Here is an 18,953-nt window from a genome sequence, read left to right as displayed (position 1 = left end):
AAAGCCCTGAGACTAGAACATGTCTATGTGTTGGAGGTACAAGGAAGCCAGTGTGGTGCAGGGGTAGAGCAAAAAAAGGTCAGTAGTAAATGAGGTCAGTGAGGTAAAAGGAGAAGCAGGAGAAATACCAGACTGCAGAGGGCCTAGCAGGCCACTGGGAGGACTTCGACTTTTATTCTGAGAAGCACTGAACAAGGTTTGAGCAAAGAAGTGACATGATCCCACTTATCCCTATTGTGTTGAGAAAAGACTGAATGGCGCAAGGGTAGAAGAGAGGAGACCAGTTAAGAGGCTACTTTGATACTCCCAGAGTGTTCCCAGGTGGTAGAAGTGGAAGAGTGAGAAATGGTGACTGAATATTGCTACAGTGTGAAGTAGAGCTAAAAGGATTCGCTGACAGACTAGATATGGGTTATAAAAGAAAGACAGGATTCAAGAATAACTCGATATTTTGAGCAACTAGAATGCTGGAGTAGCCATTTACTAATGTTGGAAATATTATAAAAGGAGCAAGTTTTCAGGGGAAGAGAAAGAGCTCAGTATTAGTTGAGATGCCTATCACACATCTTTGTGGAAGTGTTAAGAAAGAAACTGGATATCCAAGCTCAGCAGAGACACCTGAGCCAGAATTATAAATTGGAAACCATCAGATAGAGATGAAATGTGAAGCAATGAGGCTGGGTGGGATCTCCAAGAAATCTACTGTAAATAGAAACAGGAGTCCAAAGACTAAGCTCCAGGGAGGTCAGGATGATGTAGATGGGAAGATGAGGAGATCAACAAAGGAGAAGAACTAGGAGGAGTAGTCAGAGAGGGAGAAAACCAGCAGCGTTTGGTGTCCTGGAAGCCAAATGAGGAAAAGATTTCAAAAAGGAGGAAGAGATAAACTATTAAATGCTGCTAATGGGTCAATTAAGAAAAAATTACAGGGGCTCCCCTAGTGGCGCAGTGGTTGAGAGTCCGCCTGCCGATGCAGGGGACACGGGTTCGTGCCCCGGTCTGGGAAGATCCCACATGCCGCGGAGCGGCTGGGCCCGTGAGCCATGGCCGCTGAGCCTGCGCGTCCGGAGCCTGTGCTCCGCAACGGGAGAGTCCACAACAGTGAGAGGCCCGCGCACCGCAAAAAAAAAAAAAAAAAAAGATAAAATTACAAAGTGCTATGTAAGTAAGAAGTAGTATTTGAGTTTACAAAGTGTTTTAATGAAGAAAACTGGGGTAATGAAAACTCTACTTGGAGGAGATCATAGTAGTGCTCATATCTAGATCTTGATGTTATTTTCATTGTGTTGCTTACACATTAAAGTGTGAAGTGTATAACACTTTACACATTTCAAAAGCTTTCTACTTACTATATGTTCTTATGTAAAAAAGAAAAGAATTTTAGGTTGTTAATTTTTAACATGACTCCATGAGACAATGCTAAATCCATTACTTCCATTAAAATTCCTTCCTGGGGCCTCCCTGGTGGCGCAGTGGTTGAGAGTCCGCCTGCCGATGCAGGGGATACGGGTTCGTGCCCCGGTCTGGGAGGATTCCATATGCCGCGGAGCGGCTGGGCCCGTGAGCCATGGCCGCTGGGCCTGCGCATCCGGAGCCTGTGCTCCGCAACGGGAGAGGCCACAACAGTGAGAGGCCCGCATACCGCAAAAAGAAAAAAAAAAAAAAATTCCTTCCTGATTCAAATATACAGGCTAACAGAGGATATAATCAAACTACTGCTCCCTTGAAAGAAAGGCCATGGTTAATATAAAAGATATACACTTGATTTATGTCAAGTGGTAACACAAGTAATGCTTTGGATACTCAGCATAAAATACTTTAATGGAATATTATTGCTCCAAATATACCATACCAAAATTAAACTGAAAATAGAAGAAGACTACTAAATCATGGCTGAGAGGAAGCTAAATGCAGCAAGCTAAAACGCATCCCTAATGCTCATCCAGTTCTGGCTGAACCCCTTGGGTCAGTTTGGGTCATTATTAGTTTGGAATAATTCCAAATGACTCCCTAGAGTTCTACTATTATATTCAGTGGCTTTAGGAAATCCAGAACAGGCCTCATGTCACAAAAGTCATAGTTTCTCCTATTCCTTTTAGTTGGAGTGATCTTTTCAAAGAAGCAAGTTTGATCAAGTTCATCTAATTAATTTGTCACATAAATAACCCTATAGGCCTTCCTATTCACAGGTAGAGACCTTAACCTGGGTCTACACTAGAGTCTCTCAACTAGCTCATCTCCTTTTTTTTTTTTTTTTTTTTTTTTTTGTGGTACGCGGGCCTCTCCCTGTTGTGGCCTCTCCTGTTGCGGAGCACAGGCTCCAGACGCACAGGCTCAGCGGCCATGGCTCACGGGCCCAGCCACTCCGCAGCATGTGGGATCTTCCCGGACCAGGGCACGAACCCGTGTCCCCTGCATCGGCAGGCGGACTCCCAACCACTGCGCCACCAGGGAAGCCCTCCTTTTTATTTTTTAAATAAATTTATTTATTTACTTCTGGCTGTGTTTGGTCTTCATTGCTGCACGCGGGCTTGTTGCAGTGTGCAGGCTTCTCATTGTGGTGGCTTCTCCTGTTGTGGAGCATGGGCTCTAGGCGCACGGGCTTCAGTAGTTGTGGCACATGGGCTCAGTAGCTGTGGCTTGCGGACTCTAGAGCAAAGGCTCGGTAGTTGTGGCACACAGGCTTAGGTGCTCCGCGGCATGTGGGACCTTCCCGGACCAGGGCTCGAACCCATGTCCCCTGCATTGGCAGACGGATTCTTAACCACTGCGCCACCAGGGAAGTCTTCATCTCCTTTTCACTTGGTCTTGGTTCTTTAAATCAAGTCATGTTCCTACCTTCCCCTAGGGCTCAAATCCTTTCTCCCCTTTCTTTGTTTTTTTAATTACTATTGATCTTTCAGATAATTAACTTCTTTACTGTCTGTCTCTCCCAGGCCTCTCTGTCACAGTCATTTAGAACGGAAGCTTTATGAGAGCAAGGCCTTGCTACAACCTCAGTATCAAGAATAGCACCTGGCACACAGGAGGCACTCAGTAAAATTTGAATATATCCTCCAGAACTCAGCATGAATGTTACTTCCTTAAAGAAGGCTTCCTTGACCTTCTTATGTCAGTAACACCAATTTCATTTTCTCAAAGGACCCCCATGCTTTTCTTCTGGGCCCCAGGAAAGATCCAGCACAATCTTCTAAAATAGTTCCAAGAGATATTAATACAAAGGCATAAACACTAGACTCTTTCAGATTTCACAAAAGCATTTGTGAATCAAAACCCTCAACCTTCTTACCCCCTTGCCATAGACTGCTATTAATTAACTCAAACATTCACACCTGTTCAATTTTTTTTTTTTTTTTTTTTTTTTTTTTTTTTTGCTGTACGCGGGCCTCTCACTGCTGTGGCCTCTCCCGTTGCGGAGCACAGGCTCCGGACACACAGGCTCCGCGGCCATGGCTCGCGGGCCCAGCCGCTCCGCGGCACGTGGGATCCTCCGGGATCGGGGCACGAACCCGCGTCCCCTGCATCGGCAGGCGGACTCTCAACCACTGCGCCACCAGGGAAGCCCCAATTTTAACAGCTATCTAAGAGCAAACTATAATGGTTGAGGTGGGAGGTCGATATTTAACCTGAATGAAATTAGACCCAGGAACAAGGTAACTCTACCAATTCTTTCTAGCTCTCTGTGACATTTGTAACTACAGATAATAAGATGACAGACATTTTCTCTTCCTTGGCTAGCCTGGTGAATAAGGCCTTACAGAAAAGGCATCTACCACGGAAATACCAGGGACTGAAAAACCTGCTAAAATGATTTTAAGGCATGTTTCCCATATATAGAATGCCTACACTTATTTTTCTCAGCATACAATCGAATAGCACATGCACAAAGTACCACAGGCATTTCAAAGACACAGGTAATAAGCTGCATTTACAAATATATCCCACACTCTTTTTTCCTCCAAGTAATATGATAGCTTCAATCTTCTCGGGGAATAGTGGTGAAGGCATTTATGTCTCTGGCTCTTTTAGGAAAGATACATAATTTAGCAGTAATGTTAACAATGCATGTATTATCCATTAGTAGTGTCATTTAGCTCTACTTTACCCTTTGTAGGGTATGTATGTCTGTATGTACTTAAATGTCCTAGGTGAAGTTTTGTTTTAACAGTTAAAGAACAGCAGCACAACAAAACAAAAAGTTAAAGAACAACACATTTCTATTTCCAAAATTATTTTTCCTTAAATCTATTTCTCAATGCTCTTGTTTCTTCTACATAGTGAAATGAATATTTAATGCTGGTTTAAAAAAATCCCTTGTGTTTTCAGTCAGTAATAGTAACTTTGTCAAATATATGTATTTTTTGGTTTCCAGAAAAATCAGCCAAAACTTGAAAATAAGCAAAAGAGATAACTAGGTGTTCTTCAGTAGAGTGCTATTCTTGAACCTTTGATTACTTTCTACTGACTGGGCTATTTTACAAATTGATCAGATTAACTTAGAGATTTTTGTCTGGTACAGATGCAAAATCTAATCAGCAGGAAAGACAATCCCAAATTTACTGCTTATGTTCTTGAAGGACATTAACAAGTTTTGTGTCCAACCTAAAAATCTTACTTTAATATTCTTTTATTAAGTTGCCTATAAATACCTACCTCCTCCAATTTTCATTTGAAGTGGTTCTAAGATCTCATGAGTTCCCTCATTAAGTAGTAAGTTGAATCAAAATTATCGATACATGTTCATTCACATGGATATGAGAGTTGTGACTTTACCTTTCTGAAAATTATATTTTAACAGTTTTGGAGGTTCCATCAAGATGCCCAAGTGAACTAACCTCACAGAGTTAATTAAACAACCTTGTTCTTTTCAAACACAGAGATATTCCTTACAAAACTTTGAGCTCATAACTGCTATCTCATTTACATAAACCAAAACCTCAAAGTTTATAATTTTCAGTCTAGGTGGTAAACACCTTTAGAGCAAGGCCTTTACTTTTATTCATGTTTGTATTCTTAGTATCCAGCTTGGTGCCAAGTACCTAAAATGTGTTCAATAAATGTTAAATGAAACTAGCATACACATGTTTGATGGCAACACCAACTGGAGGAGAAAAATCTTAGAAGTCTAATACTATTGCTGCTTCTACTATTAATCCTAGCAGTCTTTGTAACAATCTGGTCAGCTGGAAGAAGGAAACCAAATTCTAGATGCCTTGAATGTGAAGACAGAGCCTCCCCATAAGTGGTAGGAATTCTCATTGTACAAAGACAAGGGTGGCAAGTATAGACCAGAATTTAACTCATCCTTCAAAGAGTGAACCTTGAGCTCTTTAAGAACTAAAACTCTTAGCAAGCACTACAAACCTACATGTCGCAATACCACAAACACCACAAAACTGAACATAATCCGAATTATGAACACCAAAAACTTTCCAAAAACATAAAAAATGTCTTCCATGGGAATATACCTCAATTCTAGAATAACAGTAAATTAATAAGTTAAATAGAAACTGCTTCTTGAATTCACCTCAAAAGACCAGATTTTCTTTGCTGCATTTATTCCATAAGCAAAGGATATACAAGAACCGTGGAATAAGAAAATAGAGATCTACAAGGCATCTGAGTTCCAAGAAAACAAGCACAACACATAAATGCAAAATACCAGACTCAAAGCAATGGACTAGGATTGGATGCTAACTCTGGCTTTGTTTCCAGGCTAACCTGAAGATATAAATCTGTATTTGTGCATGACGGATTATTAGGGTCAAAGCTACCTACTGAATAAATTATGCAACACATACTCAAATTCTATTTGCTACCAGAAAATACTAGTAGGTGGAGACCTACTTCACACTGCCAACAATACAGGCCTACCTGATAACTGTACTCACACTTCTTTCTATGTGGTGGAAGATTTAATTACTATCTAAGCATTTCCCCCTTTGCTTTTCATTATCACCACTCAGCACACTTTCCATTTCTTTCCCTCTCCTTATAGAATCAGGTTGCCCACAGAAGGAAGGTCAATTTAATACTTTTAACACCTAATATACCTGTGAAATGATAACTGTCTAGCTGCTCCTAGCCAGCTCCACCAAATTCTTTAAAAAGATACTAGCTGGTGTTTGGCCCAAGGGAGGCAGTATCTCTTCGTAAGAATTATGAAAATAATGGCAAATCTGAAACTCTGAATGAGGAAAATGTTTTTAATTCAATATACTACTTCCTTTCACTTGTAGAAATTTAATGTATGAAGATTTATTTTCCAAGGGCAGCCTTTTAAATTAATGTTTATTCTTTCTTTATTATTTTAAAATTTATTCTTGGTTATTTTCCACAAAAGGTAGAAGGGACTAAGTTTGCATTGCTGGCAAGGAAAACCCACGCTCAGTAGGTATGGTATCTTCTCCTGCACCCATTTACACTCTTTAAATGTCTTGACCTTACAAAAGGTTTTATTATAAAAATGATAGTATGATTATTAACTAAATGCAGACGAAAACTGACACCATCTACAGGAGAGATGCACCCGAGTGATGTACCTAAACTTAAAAGATTCATTTTTATGACCTGCTCCTTTTTCGTCCCCTTAAAATGATTCTAAGTGCTAAACTGCACTCAGTGAAGAAACTGACCGAATTCTACAAGGGAAATCTCTCGTAAACAGGGGGGACGCCTTTTGCAGGAAGGGAGGAGGCACTTTAAATTGACCTCAAGAATTGTTAACAGCAATATCATGGCTCACTGACATTTCTCGAGAAACACATCCATCTTACAAAAAAAAAGTTACCACCTCTTAGGTGAGTGGACACACTTCGCGAGCAAATCGCCTAAGGGAACAGCCCCAAGGAACTTAATTAAAAGTAATTACTCAGGCTAGAAATGTGCTTTTGTTTTAGAAACTGTCTAAATACCAGCGGGACTTTCTCTTGCCCGAATCCAGCCTGAGGACAACAAATTGGTCAACGGCGGAAGTGGCCTGACGAAATGACTGCAACGTGAAATCCAGTTTTATGATCATAACAAAACCTTCCTTCCGGGGCCAAGCAAGAACTTGAGAAAACGTCCTTTTGGACGCAGCAGGCAATCACGCGCCCCCATCGCCGACCGGAGTGAAAGCGCTGGGCCTGCAGGCCCCGAGCGCGGGGAGGGCGTGTAGCTCCCCGTAAGAGCGTCCGAGGGGCCGCGGCCCGCGCGCCCCGCCCGCCTGCCTCCCGCCTCTGCCCCGGCACCTCCCTGGGGGCCCCGCGGCCGCACGGGCACCAGCACTGACCTTCCGCAGGGCCGAGACCAACAGTCCCCGCCATTTCGGACTGTTCTCTTCGCTGAAGAACTCGTACGGCTGCGGCGCCTGCTGCATGGCCCCGGCAGCAGCGCCTCCGCATCGGGGGCGGCTCGCGGGGCGAAACGGGCCGAAACGGGCCGGGCCGGTGGCCTGACAGGCAGGGCGCGGGCCGCCTCGCCTCGCCGGCCGCCGCCGCCTCCTGCCCGGGCCGCGGCTACGGCCGAGGCGGCTCGGAGGCGGCGCCGGCGGGCGGGCGGGGGCTCCGGGGGCGGCTTCCTCGGCCCCGCGGCCTCGCCTAGTGCAGCGCCCGCAGAGGAAGCGCGGCGGCCCGTGAACCCGGACGGCCCCCGGCTGCGACCGAAGCGGCGGCCTCCTTTCCCGGCGGCGCTGCCCCGCTTCTCGGGCGGCTCCTCCTCCTTTGTCTGGGTTCGCAACCCGGCGGGGGTACAGCTGGCCTCTCCCCTGCTCGGACTCCCGCTACGGCCGCGGCAAGCCGAGAGCGGCGGCGGCGGCGGCTTGTCTCCTCATCGCCTCATCCCCGCCCTCCCAACCGGCAACGCCGCCCTGCCCGGCCCACCCGAGTCACCTCCAGAGGGCCCTGGGGACAGACCGGGCGCGCGCGTCGGGCGAGAGAGCCACACTGGCGCGCACAGTGTTGGCCGCCGCCGCCGCCGCCGCCGCCGCCGCCCCTTCAGCAGCCGCGCACAGCGCCCCAGGGCCGCCGCCAAGCTCCGGGTCCCAGCAAGCGCGGCTCGGCCAGCTCCCTCCGCCCCGCGCTCATTATCCCGTGTAGCTGGAGCAGCCCTGCACGGAGCATGCGCGCCGCGGAGCGGGCAAAGGGGCTGGCCGGGAGTGGAGGCCTCCTCGCGGGAGTGCGCGTCTCCTGGGCGCTTGCAGGGCGCACGTTCCAGACAGACTCTGCAACTCACTGACTGCGTTTTACACACACTCTCCCTCCTCTCGATATTCCCGAGACAATCCTGACTCGATGCCACTCCTCGAGCCCCAGGACTCCGTCATGGGAAGCAGTATAGGGATTTGTAGAGAAAGGGGCTTTCCGGCTGGACGAGATATTTAATGTATTTGTGTTTACATGGCTATTCTGTATATGTAACTATTTCATAGCGTGGTGCTGTGGGGACTGAAGGAAGTGAGGAGTGGGAAGCCCTTAGCACACAGTAGGGCCAAAAAAGGCAGATGGCAACGTTTATCAAGCTTGAACTTAAAGGTCTTTCACTTGCATGAGCCCGTGTGTTCACAAAAATTTCATACCGTTTTGGTAAAACTTCCCATAGTTTTGCATTGTTTTCTTAATGGTGTCCTCCAAACTGGCGGTGTGAAGGTGTCAGGCGCCACAAAACCTGGATCCGCCCTTGGGGCCAGCCATACTCATTAGCAACCCAAAAAAGATCCCCAGACCTTAAGCTTTCCTGAGTTGAAGGCTCTGGAAACTTTATCATTAACATAAATTTCATCCCACTAAAGACGCTGAGAACATACATGAATTACAGTACATTGTTCCCAGCCACTAGCAGTGAGGAAGGGAAAGAAAGAACAGGTTGCCAAAAAAAAAAAAAGTCCGTGCCACGCTTCAGTTCCAGATCAGTAGCAGAGTAATTATCCTACCTTAAAACAAGCACCATTTTGTCATTTTGGCAAAATCATAATGGCAGAGTTGGAAAATTTAGTATCCACTCAACCATTTTTCTAATCCAAGTATCCACTGAGTCAAGAATCTTTTCTAATAGATAAGCAACAAGGATATATTGTACAGCCCGGGGAAATATAGCCAGTGTTTTGTAATAAGTTTAAGTGGAGCATAATATATACAAAATATTGAATCATTGTGTTGTACACCTGAAACTAATATAATATTGTAAATCAGAAATACTTCAATTAAAAAAATATCTCTAATAAATGGCCACATCCACATTCCCACGTACAATACTTGGGATAAAGGTAGGATAGGGAAATGCTTGTATTTCTCCAATCTTTCCATCAGTGAGGGCAAAGATCTTGGCTTATATAGAGTGTCTTTACTTTTCTCTCCCTGAACTCCAGCTATAAACTGCTAGGCTGTCAAACTAGTGGGCTGTGATTGTATTTTCTTGTAGGAGAGTAAAGTTGTTCATGGAAAGTTTCATTCTTGTCTAAGGAGGTTAGAAGCCTTCTCTGGGTCAAATCAGGTCTGAAGACACATTTTGTTTAACCAAAGCTATATTTAAATTTGTTAAACTGTTGTTAACATTTTAAAATTAAGAGATTTCATATAAAAATCTGGATTTTCAGCTTCTCTTGACAAAGATCTGGCAACACCGGGCCCTGATTCTTCCTGCAAGGGAATAATAATCAGCAGGCAGTGGGGTAGTGGCTGCCTCTTTAGAAAAATATGCCATCCCGTTTCCAGTTGGCTATACTCCCCAGCTGGCACTCTTCACCCTTTTATGTAAACTGCCTAGTCTCTACAGGCATCTGAGTTGTGATCTGTGGGCTAGGCAAACAGAAATGTGATCCACGTGCATGTGGAAGATAATCCAAGAATGACACCAGTAAAAAGTTTCCCAACCAGACAAATGGGCCACCTAGAAAAACATGTTGGATCCATACTGTATACTCTACACTAGGCTAAAGCCAAGATGTGTCAAATATTTAAATGTAAAAAATAAAAAAATAAAATAATCTGTTTATAACTTTGGAGTACAAAGAACTTTCTACTATGATATAAAATGTAGATTGATAAATTCTATTTTTAAAAATGTATACCAAAGAAAAACACCACAAGCTAAGCCAAAAGGCAAATAACAAACTGGAAAAAATATTCGCAACTCATTTCCTACACAGTTAATCTCCCTAACGTCTAAAGGAATTCCTGCAAATTAATAAGACTAAAACTTAATAAGAAAAAAAAGATAAAGGATATGAGAAGGAAATATAAATGTCTCAAACATATTGAAGATGCGCAACTTCACTCATATTACAAAAATAGCAAATTTAAATAATACTGTTATCATTTTTCACCTATTAGAATAGCACAGATCAGAAAGTTTGATTATATACTATGTTAGTGAGAATATGGGGAAACTGGTACTCTGATAGATTATTGGTGAGATTGGTAAATTGGTTCAATCTCCATCAAGGGCAACTTGACAACATCCAAGTTGCAACGGCACATACCCTTTGACCCAATAAATTCTAAGAATATGTCCTATAGGTATACTTGCTCATATGTGAAATGACTTTGCACAGTATTATTCATTACGGTATTGTTTGTTACAGCAAAACAACAACAAAAAACACCCTAGAAATATACAATTTAAATAATCATCAGTAGGAATAAGGGACTGGTTCAACAAATAATAAATCCAGAGAATGGAACCTATAAAGTCACTTAAAAAGAACCAGGCCACTGTGTTCAGGCCACTTGAACATTCTCCAAGATACACCGCAAAGCAAAAAGAGCAGGATGTATAATACAGTATGCAGAGTATGCTACCACTTGTGTAAAAAAAAATGGAGACAGTATTTTATTATATATAAATATTTCTGCAAGGCTGCACAAGATATTGACAAGTTTTGTTGCCTCAGGGCTGAGAACTGGGGGGCTAGAGGAGAGAGGGAGACTTTCCACTGTGTACTTTTCTATGACTTTTGAATTTTCAACTATATGAATGTTGTACTCATTCAAAACATTAATTAAAAGCTGTTTTTTCAAATGAAAAACTCCAACCTCATTAGAAACACATGCTTCAAGTGTTGAAAAATAGAAGTATTAAACACACTGATACCATGAGAGAGAGGGCCTATGGATATATAACAAAAACTCAATCATAAATTTGAGTTAAAATTAATATGCTATGGGCTTCCCTGGTGGCGCAGTGGTTGAGAGTCCGCCTGCCGATGCAGGTGACATGGGTTCGTGCCCCGGTCCGGGAGGATCCCACACGCCGTGGAGCGGCTGGGCCCGTGAACCATGGCCGCTGAGCCTGCGCGTCCGGAGCCTGTGCTCCGCAGCGGGAGAGGCCACAACAGTGTAAGGCCCGCGTACCGCAAAAAAAAAAAAAAAAAAAAAAAAAAAAAAAAAATTAATATGCTATCTAAGAATTTGATAGTAATTTTATTTGCCTTTAGAATTTATTTTTAAAATTTTTTATTGAAGTATAGTTCATTTACAATGTCGTATAAGTTTCAGTTGTACAGCACGGCGATTCAGTTACTCACACACACACACACACACACACACACACACACACACATATATATATTCTTTTTAAGATTACTTTCCCTTATACATTATTACATAATATTGAGTACAGTTCCCTGTGCTATACAGTAGGTCCTGGTAGGTTTTCTATTTTATACATAGTAATGTGTATATGTTAATCCCAGTCTCCCAATTTATCCCTCCCCCCACCCCCTTTCCCCTTTAGTAACCATAAGTTTGTTTTCTGTCTCTGTCTCTTTCTGTTTTTGAAGTAAGTTCATTTGTGTCTTTTTTGTTTTTCTTTTAGATTCCACATATAAGCGGTATCATACGATATTTGTCTTTCTCTGTCTGGCTTACTTCACTTAGTGTGATCATCTCTAGGTCCATCCATGTTGCTGCAAATGGCATTATTTCATTCTTTTTTATGGCTAACATTCCCTTGTATATATATACGACATCTTCTTTATCCATTTTTCTGTTGGTGGACATTTAGGTTGCTTCCATCTCTTGGCTATTGTAAATAGTGCTGCATTGAACACTGGGGTGCATGTATCTTTTCGAACTATGGTTTTCTCTGGATATATGCCCAGGAGTAGGGTTGCTGGATCATATGGTAGCTCTATTTTTAGTTTTTTAAGGATCCTCCATACTGTTCTCCATAGTGGCTGCACCAATTTACATTCCCACCAACAGTGTAGGAGGGTTCCTATTTCTCGACACCCTCTCCTGCATTTGTTATTTGTAGACTTTTTGGTGATGGCCATTCTGACCGGTGTGAGGTGATACCTCATTGTAATTTTACTTATCTTTTTAGAATTTAGAATGGCTTTAAGGAGATAAGTTGAATGACCCAAGCACATCTCAAATTTTAAAAGGCAGTAAAACTTTTACCACTAATATTCTCTCAGGGCTTCCCTGGTGGCACAGTGGTTGAGAGTCCGCCTGCCGAGGCAGGGGACATGGGTTCGTGCCCCGGTCCGGGAAGATCCCACATGCCGTGGATTGGCTAGGCCCGTGAGCCATGGCTGCTGAGCCTGCGCGTCCGGAGCCTGTGCTCCGCTACAGGAAAGGTCACAACAGTGAGAGGCCCGCGTATGGCAAAAAAAAAAAAAAAGTATACATATATATATATATTGTCTCACTGAAAAACATTTTCAAGAAGGACTTAACATTTCTCACATTTACTCTCCTACTTTATTTAAAGCTACAAGTGCTGCCAGTCAGTAACAAACCAAAGCAATGCCACAGGAAACAATAAATGTTGTCACTCACTTTCATGGTCCGTTGCTGTAGCTAACTCTGGTCCTCCTAACAGTCCACCTGCTGGAAAGAAATTGGAGCAGGCACTCAGACAGATCATTTGCCCTATAACCCATATGGGAAGCTCATGCCCGGAACCCCAACCCCGTGTAAGAGGTAGCATACCAAAAATGGTATGGTCTTCCCAAGAGGAACAATAATTTTGTATGAAATTCCAAAAGATTTACTTATTGCCCTCCTCCCCATGGAAAAAGCAGCACTGTGTATTGGTATATTATATATGCTCTACTATGGAACAGAAATAATGTTCCCTGGTACTCTGGGTATGAGGATGACACTGAAGTCAGCCAGATATTGCTACCACTACCAAATGGAAAGCCATTTTTTGTAAGTAGGAAAGTGCTCCACTTTTTTTTTTTTTTTTTTGGTTGTGTTGGGTCTTCATTGCTGCACGCAGGCTTTCTCTAGCTGCAGCGAGTGGGGGCCACACTTCGTTGCGGTGCTCGTGCTTCTCACTGCGGTGGCTTCTCTTGTTGCGGAGCACGGGCTCTAGGCGTGTGGGCTTCAGTGGTTGCGGCTCATGGGCTTAGTTGCTCCACGGCATGTGGGATCTTCCTGGACCAGGGATCGAACCTGTGTCCCCTGCATTGGCAGGCAGGTTCTTAACCACTGCGCCACCAGGGAAGACCCTAGTGTTCCACTTTTTACCCAAAATATAAACTACTCTACCTCATTTTTTTTTTTTTTTTTTTTTTGCGTTACGTGGGCCTCTCACCGTTGGGGCCTCTCCCGTTGCAGAGCACAGGCTCCGGAGGCGCAGGCTCAGCGGCCATGGCCCACGGGCCCAGCCGCTCCGCGGCATGCGGGATCCTCCCAGACCGGGGCATGAACCCGCGTTCCCTGCATCGGCAGGAGGACTCCCAACCACTGTGCCACCAGGGAGGCCCCTACCTCATTTTTACATTATACATAAATACAAGCCTTTTTTTTGATTGGCTGCTATTTAAAGCCTATTGATAGTTCAAAATGTATATGAATCAGAGTTTTTAAAAAATCCTTATTTCTCCATATCCCTGTGTCATATTAACCACCATCCAGTACCCACATTAAATGGATGACACACTAAAGGTTCTCTTCAGTATTAGATAAACACAAACCACTGGACCCCTATAAAACGGTCTTGAAGGATCTCTATTGTGAAAACAGAAAAAAACAGGGGAAAGCTCAAACACAGTTCCTCAATACCACAAATCATGCAGCCAAGTTTCCCACATTTGGGGAAATTGCAGGGGTCAGCACATCCGGAGTACAATGCATGAGCTGCACCCTGGGAAAACCACCTTCATGATCATGGTATATCCCCTCCCAGGTAAGTACTGAATCAGAGTTTTTATGAAACTAAAAATTATGTTCACAACACCAAAGCTCATTAAAATATTTTTAATATTAATATACAATTCTTCTCTCTTAGAAATACACAAAACTTTTAAATATTATAGCATATTCCACAACAAAACTCTACTGACATAAATAAAAACGTTTTACAAATAGAATAATCTACACATTTAAAATGCTTTCAATAATTTTTTCACTTGTATTTTTGGGGGTATAGTAAAGACCCAAATGGAATGGGGGTTGCTTTAATTAGGGTAGTTATTTTTATAACTTCAGTCTTTCATGGCTTAGTGTATATGCAATCTTACTGTTAATGAAATAGAGAATTGTAATATTTTCCATCTCTTAATAGTCTTGCAATGAAACAGAAAATACCCTGTGTATCACATTTCTTGGAGGAATCAGTTGTTATGAAGAACCATTAGGGCTTGTTTCCTCTGTGAATCCTTTCCAACTGCTTTCAGTATTCTCATCCCAAGTGCTGAAGAACTGTCTAATCTATTCACTTGAGATGTGTTATTCTGTAACATGAGCTGATGATGTGTAGCCTTTCAAATTAATTGATGAGGTAGCTCAATCAATGTAATCATTGGCTTGAAGTGAAAAGGAAGAAAACTGGTAAGTTTTGCTATCAACCAAATCTTTCTGACTCATCCATCACACAGTTTTGGAGAGACAAGAGGAAAGAAAAAATGAAGACTGGAAGATTAATCCAGAGAGAGTATATGTGAGGGAATGGATGAAAATTTGTCACCTAAATGGTGGTTCTGCAATAAGTTTCCCCATATTATACCATATATTCACTTATATTTCTATTTTCCAACATTCTGAATTGCAAGAATCATTTCAACAGATACCACACACACACGTATATATATAGTACATAGTATACAGTATGGCACTGGGCAACGATTTAAAATACTCATGAAATACACATGATTGTAAGGCACTTTTGCGGTGTACAAAAGTGAATGCCTCAAAATTAGGTATTTCCCCCAAATGAAGAAATATCCTCATAAAGGTTTATAGGATTCTGGAAAAGTCGAGTATGCATGAATCATTAGTGATCTTGGCCAACATTTGAGAACCTTGGTATGAATGAAGAACAGAGATATAAGAGATAAATACTATTTTAAATTATAAAGTTCTGTATGTCAGTGTCAGGATTCTAAGTTCTTTTAGTTTCTCCACCACAGAAGACTGAAGAGTAAGCAAAATACTCATAGTGGACTGCTGTTTAGATTTAGGGATGACACCAGACCAAGTCAATTATAAAGAAACGGGGAATAATAAATGCTTTGAGTTTCTTTTGCAAAGTTATTTCTTACAAATGTAGATAAGACAGAATCTTATTCAAACTACTTCAAAATGTGAAATTTCACGTATTTGAATCAACAATTTAAAATTCCCCAATACAAATACTGTTGCTCTAAATGATGTGAGCTTTTCTATGACTCTTCAAAATTAAAAGGTTTACAACCTACAATATATTTTCTTGTCTAGGAAAGACAAAAAAGCTTAGATATTATAAAGCCAAAAAGTTAAGGGAATACTCACTTTTTCATGCTATAGTTCCCAGAAATTCCAAAAAAGCCAAATCTCTAGATCATGGTTGGTGAGGACAGGTCATTAACAAAGTCAAGAATTCAGGACAGATGCAACTGTACCTTTTTAAAGAGCATGGACTTTAAAAAATCATTATTTCCACATTATATAATTTAAAAAATTCAGTGTTTATCTAAAATGACATTTTAAACCATTTTTCTTAAATGAAACTTAAAGAATGTAGTTAGTACATTCTTGTTGCTGAATGTGGAGATTAAAATGCATACCTAGCTCCTTTCATTATTTACAATTTAAATCTTTGTTGTACTTCATCTGCAATCATTCCAGAAATTGCAAGGGAAGAAGTGGCAGCAGGGGAAGGTGCATTTCTCACATGAAGAATGCGATTTCCAATATCCCCAACTCCTCCATCAAATACAAAATCTTCTATGAGATTTCCATCTGTATCCAGGGCTTGGGCTCTTACGCCAGCTGGACCTCTGAAAAAGCAAGAGTGGTAGTCATCTGACTAGAAGTGACAGGACACTTTACATACGTGTCAGTGGTTTCAAAGTATTCTTAAAGGAATAAAGTCTTTATTTTTCTAAATGCACAATTATGTGAAAACTCAATAGGTTTGTGTTTAGCCAAAGGCTGCCAGTTGTAGCCTGTCAAGCATATATCCTTACTCTAAAATACACAAATGGGTTCTTTCCAAAAGTAGCAGATAAATCCATACTTAATTAGAATAGATGTACTTTTATTTAAATTTACCAATGAATTTATTATACAATCAATCACTAGAATAGAAAGCAAGATAATACAAAGTAAAGAAAGCAAGAATTATGTGTCAGCTACATTCCTACATGCGCTACAGAATTCTAAGTATTTTTATGTTTTGTTTTGGTTGTACACTATTAAAAGTTATGGAAAAAAAATGTTTGCAGGCAGCAAATTCTGGCTTTGTAGTTTGTTTCAATTTTTAACGGTTTAGCATTTAATATCAGGATAACCTTCAATTAATTAAAGAGAAATGACACACTCTTAATTAAAGGAAAAGCACAAAAATGAATTAACAGTATGTTAATACAGTAAGAGCCTTTAACATTAAAAGTTCTGTTTTACAACATTTGAGTTTACAAATTAATTTTTTTTTTTTTTTTTTAGTTTTAAAAATAAAGTTTACAGATAAAATCTGGATAAATAATTTTGGAGTCCAAAAGCGCCTCCACTGAAACTGCTAAGAAAACCCAGTTTGCAAACAGCTGCCTTGTACACACCAGCAAGACTCAAGAAATCAGGCAACAATATTAAACACTTTTATCGATTCTGGGCAGATGCAGATAAGCACTTGAGGAAGATACAAAGAACAATATGAGAGCACTGCCCTCTAAGACCTCAGCCTGGCAGAGGAGAGGTCATGATAATAATAGCTATTTTTTTACCAAGTGCTTACTCCATGCTAGGAATTCTTTCATTTAATCCTCATAACAACTCTAAGAGGCTGATACGTTTATAGTTTATATTTAACAGCAAAGAAAATAGAGAGATTAAGTAACTTGCTTGAAGTTACATAGCTAAACAGTTCATCTGTAGAGAGATAAATAAGAATTACAACAACAGGGGTGAAAGGTTCTGTAATAAAAGTAATCCGTAATATAGAAGGCTGCAGGGAATCTGGACAGGATATTTTTGAGCTGTAAGGATTTCCAAGTAAGAATCAGATACAAAGGGCTTCCCTGGTGGCGCAGTGGTTGAGAGTCTGCCTGCCGATGCAGGGGTCACGGGTTCGTGCCCCGGTCCGGGAAGATCCCACATGCTGTGGAGCGGCTGGGCCCGTGAGCCATGGCCGCTAAGCCTGCGCGTCCGGAGCCTGTGCTCCGCAACGGGAGAGACCACAACAGTGAGAGGCCCGCGTACGGCAAAAAAAAAAAAAAAAAAAAAAAATCAGATACAACACTCACAGCACAAAAAGGCAGAATGGGACTGAAGCTGAAATTTCTTAGGGTAAGGATACATAACAGCCTATTAGCCAGTGTATGGTCTATTTTGTACATTTTGTGTTTGTAGCTTCTCTCAACCAATCAAAACAGCATTTCTCCTCTCTTTTCTTGGATAATGCTCCTGTTGCTGTTGTGAGCATCTCTGTGAGTTTTCTTGTCCTTCTCCTTTTATCTCACAGAAAGCCAACATGTAGGGGACACACAGTGGCATGACTAGCTACTGATGTTGAGTGTTCAAAATAAAAACTTTCCTCTCCATGAAGGTTTAGTTAGTATATTCTCCTTACTCTTTCTAAGCAAATAGAAGTTAATACTGATTAACTACAGTTAAAAATGTGTCTATATTTATTTATTCCTCTTACAAACACCAACTATGTTCTTGACATCCCCTACACTCCTGCCCAAGTATTCAAAACCTATAATCCAAACTGTAAAAAAAAATACAAGATTAACTTTTTCTAAGAAACTCACTTTAGTTCAAACTAAAGTAACTATTTAACATGGCATGTTTAAATTACCAAATTCTTCATGCTCCCTATTCAGCACTTAATGAAATTTCAGGGTTTTTCTTTGCATGATTACATATAGGCATTCCCCCTCAGAATATCTCAGCTTGAGATGAATATTATAATTTTGAAACTTCAGGTAAAATAAACCATAAACATCTTCACGGCCAGAACTGAATCTTATACAACAGCCCTATGTTGCCCCCATGTCTAGATTTGTGTACATATGAAGTATTCAATAGGGATAGAAAATTTTAATTGTTTAACTCTCAATACTTTAAAATTCTATTTTAATAGCTGAAAGAACAAATGATTCAGCAAATTTAATATTTGTGAATTTAGCTATATTTAACTGTTTAATGCTATTTGTAGCCACATATTTTGCCATATTTGTAGCTAAATTTAATAGAAATGCAAGCCCTAGACCCTTAAATATGTCTAGAAACAACAGGTAAATATGTAACTAATGGCACTCATTCTTCTGAGAAGTGTTGTATTTATTGCTTTATTATTCTGTGGCAGGCATAATCCTGTGGGCTAGAAAACAGCTATGACAGGCTACAACTGACATCTTTGGCCAGTTCCAAATAGGACAATTTAGTATTTTATAAAACTCACATGGGATCTACTGTTAATCTAAAAACAGAAGTTCACAGGAGCATATTTAAATTGGGAGTGGTGATATAGGGCAAGTCAACCATTCCATCTTAATTTCCAAATGTGAAGGAAGGGTATTTTTGTTATTAATATTCAAC

At 41.2% G+C, this 18,953-nt stretch overlaps 2 protein-coding genes and 1 non-coding gene across 3 annotated transcripts in view; all 3 read right to left on the bottom strand.

Moving 5' to 3' along the window:
• SOS2 (SOS Ras/Rho guanine nucleotide exchange factor 2) overlaps nucleotides 1-7,463 on the bottom strand; it is a 103,652-nt gene extending 96,189 nt beyond the window's left edge. Inside the window, exon 1 of the mRNA XM_060096256.1 lies at nucleotides 7,274-7,463. Coding sequence (XP_059952239.1) covers nucleotides 7,274-7,360 — 87 coding nt within the window. The 5' untranslated portion in view covers nucleotides 7,361-7,463. The remainder of the gene's footprint in view (nucleotides 1-7,273) is intronic.
• Nucleotides 7,464-13,962: 6,499 nt separating this feature from the next.
• Nucleotides 13,963-14,126, bottom strand: LOC132489742 (U1 spliceosomal RNA). Its single transcript, XR_009532120.1, has one exon. It is a non-coding gene; the product is annotated as a U1 spliceosomal RNA (small nuclear RNA).
• Nucleotides 14,127-15,882: 1,756 nt separating this feature from the next.
• Nucleotides 15,883-18,953, bottom strand: part of L2HGDH (L-2-hydroxyglutarate dehydrogenase) — a 99,828-nt gene continuing 96,757 nt past the window's right edge. The window contains exon 10 of the mRNA XM_060096246.1: nucleotides 15,883-16,189. Within this exon, the coding sequence (XP_059952229.1) occupies nucleotides 15,994-16,189 (196 nt within the window). The 3' untranslated portion in view covers nucleotides 15,883-15,993. The remainder of the gene's footprint in view (nucleotides 16,190-18,953) is intronic.

This window comes from Mesoplodon densirostris, chromosome 4 (assembly GCF_025265405.1).
Source record: "Mesoplodon densirostris isolate mMesDen1 chromosome 4, mMesDen1 primary haplotype, whole genome shotgun sequence".
NCBI classification, from domain to species: Eukaryota; Metazoa; Chordata; class Mammalia; order Artiodactyla; family Ziphiidae; genus Mesoplodon; species Mesoplodon densirostris.
Note: the sequence above shows the minus strand (reverse complement) of the source record. Positions and strands in the feature narration are given on the sequence as shown.